The sequence below is a fragment of the Elephantulus edwardii genome, unplaced genomic scaffold (genome assembly GCF_000299155.1).
Source record: "Elephantulus edwardii isolate Elephantulus edwardi_28Jun2011 unplaced genomic scaffold, EleEdw1.0 scaffold00039, whole genome shotgun sequence".
In the NCBI taxonomy this organism is placed as follows: Eukaryota; Metazoa; Chordata; class Mammalia; order Macroscelidea; family Macroscelididae; genus Elephantulus; species Elephantulus edwardii.
The window spans coordinates 13,731,290-13,741,441 of NW_006399789.1; the positions used below are offsets into that span (position 1 = coordinate 13,731,290).

The window sequence follows — 10,152 nt, forward strand, 5'->3', positions numbered from 1 at the left end:
AAAGATTTAGACAAATGTATAAAAAATAATTTTGAACATTATAATCTTTTAAGCTTAATGCTAGAAGTATTAACAATATCATCATTTCCAATCCAGAGATCCATGTTCCAATGCAGTTCCTATTTTCCATAAATGGTTTTGGTAAGAGGAATATTGTAAATGTGGATACATTTCCACTATTCCTCCTCCATGCCACAATATAGTGTTATTAGCTTGAGCGGTTATAAATCCATTGTCATCCTTACTCTAACTTAATTTTTTTTTTTAAAAATTTTAAATTTGTTATTAATTTCAGTAAAAATTTACAGAGACTTTGGATTTCCATTCATTTGTTGTTCCACATTTGTCCCCTCCCAAGGCTTCCCCCCACCCCCAGAACACTACCCTTTTGGAGAAGTAAAAGAAAAATTATTTCATTGTTTTACAAACCCTCCCCCAGGACCACCCCACCATGTAGCCATTGCTCTAGACTCCTGTTACGGCTGTGCACAATATGCAGGATCCATTTAGGACTTTGTTTCCAAACCAAAAGAGGTGTGATTAAAGAAGATGCTTCTTGTAGCAGCATCCCAGCTTTGCTTGCTATTCTGATATATCCCTGGAAGAGAACTACTCTGTTGCTAAATAGTGATGAGCATTTTACATCCTTTTTTTATTCTTTGTAGTTGGCTCTGCTATCCCAAGAGGATTTTCCCCCCATTAAAATTAGAAACCCATTAGTCATATATATGTTTTTGAGCTTTTCCTGTGTATGTTAAATTCTGTAACAGTGACATATCTGGGAATAGTCTTAGTTGTCATTGTAGTTAGATGGGCATCAAGTTTGACTGTGACACGTGAGGATCCTGTGAATGACAGATGGAAATCTGGCCCTACCCTGTGCTATTCTCACATTGTCCATCAGGCTCAAGCCTACTGTTACAGTCACTGTGTCATTCCATTTCATTGAGGAGCTTCTTCTCTTTCTCAGGAGTCTATATTAATGGAACAAATAATGTTAATGCCAATTCTGTGCCAGAAAGTGTCTTAAATGTTATGGAAAAATGAAATAATATGTAGGCCTTACTTTTTAGTGACTTGCAGTTTAGTTAAGGAAAGAAATTATATGATTATATAATTATATATATACATATATATACACACACACACACACAAAATGGACCCAAGTACTCAGTCTTAACGAGTTTAAGGACATTTTCAAAGATAATCTACATTTTTGAACTTTCTTTTAATTATCTGACATTTAATATGACTATCCTTGAAAGACAAAATACTGCCCTTAAACATGAGATTTTTGCCATTTTAATATGTCCTTTTGCTGGATTTTCCTGTTCAGTTGAGTTTCTACTTATAATTTCTAAAATTGATTATGTGGGAGCTTTAGAACAAAATTACAATAATTATGTAAAACACTATAGAAATTATTGTATAAAACAAAATACGTGAATGAAACAATGTATGTGAATGATTGTCTAAAACATGTTTTGTTTTGTTTTTTTTTAAAAATAAAGTTTATAACTTTTCTTTTACAGGTGACTGCTTGGAAAACAGTTGAGGGGGTCCACCAGTGTCTGATGAGATTGTGAATCAGCAAACCAGCCATGTCGTACGCTCCAGGAATCGGTGGTGACCCTGCCCTGCTGGCCCAGCGCATCTCTTCTAACATCCAGAAGATCACACAGTGCTGTGAGTTGTCTTCTGTTCACTCCAATTCTTGTTTTTCATTCTAAAATGAGCTTAGTTGAAGTTCATCATATAGAAGACCAGTGCCAGCTACATCATTTATTATCTCATTCATGAAGTGAAGATTGAAAAAAATACTTACTTTGCTCTAAAATCATCTGGCTCTGGATGAAGAAATGAGACTTGTTCACTAAATCCATAGGTTTGGAAACACAGAACACTATGAGGACCTTGGAGCGTATTGTTGTTGTTTGTTATGTGCTGTCGCGTCGTTTGCGACTCATAGCAACCCTATGTACAACAGCCCTAAACCCTGCTTTATCCTGTGCCAATTGCATTGCCTCTGACACACCCATCCCGATTACCCCCGTCACTGAATCAGTCCACCTCATAGAGGGTTTCCCCTCCTGCGCTGTCCGTCCACCGTCCCAAGCATGATGTCCCTCTCCAAGGACCAGTCCCTCCTTACAACATGTCCAAAGTATGTCAGACGAAGCCCCAGAATCCTTGCCTCTAAGGAGCCACCTGGTTTACCCCTCTCTAGGATGAATCTGTTTGTTTTGTTGGCAGTCCACAGTACATTCAATACTCTTCTCCCACACCACAGCTCAAAGGCGTCAATTCTCCTTCTATCCTCCCTAGTCATTGGCCAACTCTCTGATGCATAACAAGTGACAGCAAAGACCTTAGTCTCCAGGGAGACACTGTTGCTCTTGAGTGATTTAGAGAGGTTCCTAACAGCAGACTTTCCCATCGCAATACATTTTTTGATTTCCTGGCTGCTGGTTCCAAGAGTGTTGACCGTGGAGCCGAGCAAACTGAAGCTGTGAACAATCTCAATCTCTTCGCCATCCATCCTGAATGCTACCAATTGGTCCAGTGGTGAGAATCTTTGTCTTCTTGACATTGAGCCTCAGTCCATACTGAAGGCTGCAATCCTTGAGCCTCTGCAGCAAGTGCATGAGGTTCTGCTCAGTTTCAGCAAGCAAGGTTGTGTCATCTGCATAACGCAGATTGTCCACCAATCCTGATGCCACAATTCTCCTCACAGAGCCCAGCCTCTCGGATAATCTGCTCTGCATACAGGCTGAAAAGGTATGGAGATAGGACACGTCCCTGGCGTACACCCTTCCCAATTTTGAACCATGCAGTGTTACCCTGCTCTGTTCTGACTACTGCCTCTTGATCCAAGTACAGGTTTCGCATTAGCACAATTAAATGTTCTGGGATTCCCATTCTTCTCAGAGTCAGCCACAGTTTGTTATGATCCACACAGTCAAATGCCTTTGCATAATCAATGAAACGCAGATAGACATTCCTCTGGTATTCTCTGCTTTCAGCTAAGATCCATCTAACATCAGCAACACTATCCCTAGTACCATGACCCCTTCTAAACCCAGCCTGGACTTCTGGCAGTTCTCTGCTGATGGCTTGTTCCAGTTGTTTTTGGATAATCTTCAGGAGGATCTTGCTTGCATGTAAAATCAATGATACTGTTCTGTAGTTTCCACACTCATTTGGGTCACCCTTCTTTGGAATGGGAACAAATATAGATCTCTTCCAGTCAGTTGGCCCAGTGGTTGTTCTCCAGATTTCTTGGCACAACTTGGTGAGCACATCCAGGGCAGCATCTGTTAGCTGAAATATGTCAATTGGTATACCATCTATTCCTGGGGCCTTATTTTTTGCTATTTCTTTCAAAGCAGCTTGTAAATGAAATCCAACTGGATCTGATTTAGGTTATTTATGCAAGGAGCAAAAGCATGGCACATTATTATGGAGCAGAGAACTTGAGGATATTTTAACTATGGTAGTAGATACTGCAAAAGAGAACTAACTATATCACAAAATTATTTATCACAAATTTTATGTTAGAAATTTCAGAAACAAAATGTCAGTATAATAAACCACAGTGACATTTCCAATTTTGTTAGAAATAATCACTCTTTATGATATATGTAAGAAGAAAAAATGCAAAAAAATCAGTGTAGCAGATTTGAAACTTGAGTTTGTATTTGTTTTGTCTTACTAGTTAATCACAGCTAGCCATGCATCATTCTAATTCATTTATTCCTAGTATTTTATGGTTTGGGCTTTACCCAAACTCTTTCAGAATTAGTTTCCTTTTTCTGTCTACTTCCTTATGTTACTTTCCTTATAACTAGGTGGTAATTTCAGAAGTATCGCTATGACTTTTAAAGATTATTATTATTTACATGTTGCTGGCGGTGTGGGGCATAAAGAGTTGGCATAGTGCCATTATAAAAAAATACCTCCCAGGGGGTCAGAGTGTTTGGCAAACAAATGAGGAATGAGCGTGTTCCTTGCATTAAAATACAGTAAACATTAACTTTGCTACAGCTGTTACTCTACTTGGATGATTTAAATGCAAAGGCTGTGACTTTGTGAGGGAAAAGTAGCCCAGTTAGATTACAAATGGTTCCAAAACGAAACTTCTATTCATAGCAGAATATAATAACCTTTATTCGGATTTGGGGTAATTCTTGTTTTCTTTGACTACTTTTAAAGGAGTAAGGTAGTAAACAGCGTAGAGGGGCATCTTCTTCACAATGACTGAGCTGAGAGTACTGAGATAGAGAGCACTTTGGCAATAAGTGAGACATGTGGATGAGAGATTGCCAATGTATGTGAATTAGAAAGGTGTAAAGCTTGGCTTACACAGGATCACAGTCCCTGAGAAAAGAAATCCATCGATGCAGTAATATAAGAAGTTGCTAAATTGGATCAGAGTTGAATATTCATGGGATAGCATGATAGCTGAAAGTGATCCGGGACTATCCTGGGTTGGGAATTAGACCCATCTTTGTCCCATATGAGGAGCTAGTTAGAAGATGAGAACTATTTAGTCACAGAAAGTTCAGTTACCTCTTGTAGATACTTACATCACTGTCTTGTCTGAAATAGAAGAATTATGTTCTGTGTGAGCATAAAACTGATTATTACAAAGTCGCTTTGAACTCATGATTATTCCATGTATATCAGAGCAGAACCAAACTCTATGGCATTTTTAGTGGCTAGATTTTTACATGGAAATCACCAGCCTTTTTTTTTTGAGGGTGTCACTGGGAGGACTCAAACCTTAAATCTTTCCATTAGCAACCAAACACATCAACCCCTTGCACCACCTGTTGACTTAAAATAGTTGATGTTGAATTAATTCTGACTCATGGTGACCAGACCTGTGTTGTAGTGGAACTGTGCTCCGTAGGACTTTGAGTAGTGGAGTTTTCAGAGGAACATTGCCAGATTCTATATTCCTCATTGTCTCTGAGTTGAGTTGAACACTAACCTTGTGGTTACACATCCATCTATGCTACTAACAGAAGCAAAGGCCACAGCCTTCAAGTCAAGTCCTACACATAGCAGCCCTCCACCGGGTCCCTGAGATTAAATCTTTATGGGAGGAAGTTGCCCATCTTCTCCCCACAGAGCAGCTGGTGAGATTGAACCATCATCTTTCAGTTCAGTCAGTCATCGTTGGGTTGATTTTTAAAGGCTGTAAATTGTTTGGGAGGAGATTGTCCATTTTTCTCCCAAGGAGGCTCTGATAGATTTGAACCACCAGTGAGACACCCCTTTAGGTCAGGAGTACAACTCCCTGCTGTGCCACCAGAGCTCCACTCCAGGGCTCCTTTGCTAACATAAAGGCTTCCACAAATAAGAACTGTAGAATATCACACTTCAACTTGAACAGCAAAGGTTTTCTAATAACCCCAGATTTCTTAAGGGTTAAAATTGCCTCGCTGAGGAAGGAAGAGGTCCTTGTTACTAAAAATGACTGCCATAGAATGGTGAGATAACACCATTGTGGTGTACAAGTCTACTAGTAAAGGTTTTATTTTTTTAAATGTATTTTTATTCTTATTTTAATGTAAGTTTACGGAAAGGTTGGGTTTTCATTCACTCTTGTACCTTTTCCTCCCTCCTCTCTTCTGCCTTTCCCCCTCCCCTAGTTCTCTTTGCAGTGCACCTCTTGTTCTGGATTGTTGTCATATAAACATGTTGTTGTTGTTGTTGTTATGTGTCGTCGAGTCACTTGCAACTCATAGTGACCCTATGTACAACAGCCCTAAACTCTGCTCTGTCCTGTGCCAATTGCAGTGCCTCCAACACACCCATCCCGATTACCCCAGTCACTGAATCAATCCACCTCATAGAGGGTCTTCCGCTCCTGTGCTGTCCCTCCACCCTCCCAAGCATGATGTCCCTCTCCAAGGACCAGTCCCTCCTCACAACATGTCCAAAGTATGTCAGACAAAGCCCCAGAATCCTTGCCTCCAAGGAGCAGCCCGGTTTAACCCCCTTAGGATGAATCTGTTTTCTTAGTAGTCCATGGTACACTCAGTACTCTTAACAACTCAGAATGTACCATACATAACATACATACATACATACAATGCCTAATCATCTATTCTCTTCATGCAGTCTTTACCCTTGTCTGTTCCAATGCCGTGTTCATTATCTGTCTACTCTTTTCCTATTCTTCCCTCAATACCCCATGTCTGTTTTGTAACTTTGACATTATGCAGTATTTGTCCTTTTGTGACTGAGATCTTTTACTTAACATAATATCTTAAATGTTGGCATAATAGTTCTGGGTAACTGACTTTTAATTTAGAGATTTTTCTTCTTAATTCTTTAAAACAAATTATTGTCTAAGTACTTGTAGTTTTCTAGCTGCTCTTCTAGATTTTGATACACAAGAACTTTAAGGGCCTGTTCTCACATAGTTTGCAGTGTTATAAGGAGAAACAGATAAGAAGCACATTTAACTGAGCAATCTGATCACCTGTGAAAAAAATAAATGGGGGTGATGTGAAAGTGACCTGCCACGGGGAGGTGATTTAGGTTCCATGATCTCCTGGAGAAGGATCAGAAAGAGCTAGTGGTGAGAAGATGAAGAGCAGAGCATTTCAGATTGTGGAATAGTTGACTAGTACTGAAAATGTAAAGTTGTTCTTGAGGTGTTCAGAAATTTGGAGACATTGAAAGAGGGGAGGGGAAACCCTGTACAGCCCTGAGGCAGAACATACTACCTAAGTAGGGATGGCAGGAGATGAAATTAGAGAGGAGACATGGACTTTGGGCCCTGTGCAGTTTGGATTTGTTCTAAGAGGCAGTAGGAACTTATTGAAGATTATAAGGTAGGGAGAGGCACAATCAGGTATGCATTTTGAAAAGATTGCTATGGCTGCTACTTAGGAAATAGACTTTGGAGGAATAGGAGGAGCAGGAGGGAGAGAGCTACATGAGCCGTGACCTTGGCTTGCTCCAGGCTGCCTTTAAGATAAGTGATGGGTATGTTTCGAGGTAGACTCAGCAGACCTTTCTGACTAAGTGTCGGGTGGGAAGAAATGACAGCTGTTAAGAATGACTCCTTGGCTTTTGCTTTGAGCCGCTGAGTGTACAGTGTTATGACTGCCAGGTCGACAGGTGAAGGAACAAGGTTTAGGAAAAGTGAGGAGGAATTTTGTTTTGACTAAGTAAATATTGAAGTGCTTTTTAGATGTCTAAGTGGAGATGTTAGATAAACTAGTTGGACATGTACATTTGGATTTCAGGGTGTTATCAGAGTATAAATGGTATTAAAGCCTACAAATCTAAAATAGTCATAAAATAATGAGTAAAAATAAGAGAGCAGAGACAATAAAAATGTAAACATTGGGAGAGGCTGGGAGAAAATAACACACAGCGTGAAAAGGCATGAACAAGGACATAGGAAGAAAAATCAGGATATGATGGCTTTAATGAAATTGAAAAAAGTTAAAAAAATGAGTAAGGGATCACCTGTCTCTGCTGCTGAGAGAGTGACTAAGACAGAAGCAGAGATTCCGGTTTGGCAAGGTGGAGATCACTATTAACTCTGAAAACATTATCCATGGTTCAGGTGTAGGGTAGAGGAAGGGAGGACGTACGATCTGCTTGTTCCGTCCCAGAGACTTGCTTATCACTGCTAATTATGAATCAGAACTAAAGGGTGATAATATGACTACAGCGAGTTCTGACGAGATGTTTTTTGGTTTTGTTACATGCTGTCGATTCGACTTTGACTTACAGTGACCCTTTAAACAACAGATCTGAGCCCAGCCCTATCCTGTGCCATCCTCACCATCTCTGACATCCTCGAGTCCCTTGCTACAGTCATTGTGTTAATCCATCATGTTGAGGGTCTTCCTCTTTTATGCGGACCTTTTTTCTGCCTTTCCAAGCATGATGGCCTTTTCCAGAGACTGATGTCTCCTAACAACATGCCCAAAGTACGTGAGATGAAAGTTTCACCATCCTCCCAAGAAGCACTCTGGTTTCTCTTTCTTCATGATAGACTTGTTTGTTCTCTCAACAGTCCATGGAATATTCAGTACTCTTCTGCCTATCACAACTCAAAGACATTGATTGTTCTTTCATCCTAGCCATTGTCCAACTCTCAGATGCATAGCAAGTGATTGATAAGATCAGACACACCTTAGTTTTTAAATTAATCCTAGGGATCTTTAGCACTTTAGCACTTTGGAGAGGTCACTGACCACAGATTTTCCCCACTATGACTTGTCTTCATTTCTTGACTGCTGGTACCAAGGATATTGGTTGTGGATCAAGGTCAAATGAAATAATTGACAACATCAATGTTTCCCTATCCCCATTATGATGTTGCCTACTGGCTTGGTGGGGAGGATTTTTGTTTTCTTGATATTAAGATGTAATCCATATTAAAGGATGTAGTGTTTGATCTTCTGCAGTAAGTGTTCCAAGTTCTTTTCTTTTAGAGCAAGCATAGTTGTGTCATCTGCATAACCGTGATTGTTGGTGAGTCTTCCTCCAATTCTGATGCCACGTTCTTTTTTGTAAAGCTCAGCTTGAATGATTTGTTCAGCTTTCATACTGAATGGGTATGGAGAAAGGATACATCCCTGATGCACACCTTTCCTGCTTTTAAACAGTGCAGTGACCCTTGTGTTATTCAGACAACAGACTCTTGGTCTAGGTATGTTACACACAAGCACAGTTAAATGTTGTAGAACTCCATTCTTCTCAGTATTAGCCATAATTTGTTGTGATTCACATAGTCAGATGTGTTTGCATAGTAACTAAAAACACGGAGTTATCCTACAGGTATGTTCTCCTTTCCACCAAGATCCATCTGACATCAGCAATTATATCCCTGGTGCCGTGGCTTCTCCTAAATCCAACTTGTATTTCTGAAGTTTCTCTATATACCATTCTAGCTGTTTCCGAATAATCGTCAGGGGTATTTTGCTTACTTGTGATATTAATATTATTTGATAATCTCCACATTCTGTTGGAGCACCATGATATCTGTATGTTTGCTTGTTCTTAGGGTTTGCTTTCAGAAGTATAACATTTATTGGTCAGTTTCTTGGTTTGGGAGTGATTCTCATGTTGTTGTTTTTACGTGTATAGCACTTGTCTAGCAGTTGCTATACTAACATGACCTGTGGATTGCTCTGATGTTGTAAGCTATACCATTGGTATTTCAAGTACCAGCAGAGTCACATCGAGCTGCTACAAAGGGTAAAACTGTATTTTAGGTAGCTTTCAGTGAGTTCATAAAACTTAGAGTTTGTTTCCTTTGAGAGAGAGATACTGATATTTGATACATACCTAGCACACTCTATCATGAAAGTAAATACATGGCGAAAAAAGTTGTATATTTTCACCTTTTATAAAAGAGAGATACTGTATACCTTTAGTCTTGTTGTAGATACGATTCATATCTAGGGAGAAATCAGAAAGGAAAAGAGTGAAGTTGTTACTGCAAAAGGAATGCTTTTGAAAGTAGGATCTGGGGACAAAGTACTGAGTGTTTAACCTTTGATAGAAGAGGAGCATTTCGTTCACTGTGCAGTGCCTTGTGGAGGCTGAGTGTGAAGTAGAGGAAGTTGGGTAAGTCCCTGTCTGAATGTGTCTGATTTTTAATGAAGCGTGAGGCAAGGTCTGCTGGTGGGGACTGATCTTGAAGACTCTTGGAAATTCATGGAGAAAGGAAAAAATGGCCTACTTGGAGTGTTAATAATTAAGACAATGAGCTTATTGGGGAAGTGGAGAAAGACTATTGAAAGTCCAGTACTTGTTTGAGATTTGAGGTGTGAATTGAGTGAAGCCAGGCAGTACTATGTACTTGTACTGTGTCTAATTCTGAGATTCACTGTCTAGATGAAGAGAAGATAAGATTAAATAGAGTAATTTACTTTATAAAACAGTTTAAGCTACGCTCTGGTGTGCAAGTTGATAAGGATTATGCCGAAATCACGTGGAAGTGAAAGGCAGAAGTGCAAAATTTCAGTTCCCTTTCCCCACTCCATCTGGTAATGCTAATAATAGTGGATATGAGTAAATCTAGTGATATTTTGTGCCACATTTGTGTGCTTTTTTCACACTACTTTTGGGGGTTTTGGTATTTGGTGTTTTGTGTTTTTTTTCTATTTGTAA

The 10,152-nt window shown here is 39.5% G+C and overlaps 1 protein-coding gene across 1 annotated transcript in view; it reads left to right on the forward strand.

The window, feature by feature from the left end:
* The first annotated feature begins 1,601 nt into the window (after positions 1-1,601).
* Positions 1,602-10,152, forward strand: part of STX7 (syntaxin 7) — a 70,199-nt gene continuing 61,648 nt past the window's right edge. The window contains exon 1 of the mRNA XM_006885021.1: positions 1,602-1,686. Coding sequence (XP_006885083.1) covers positions 1,602-1,686 — 85 coding nt within the window. The remainder of the gene's footprint in view (positions 1,687-10,152) is intronic.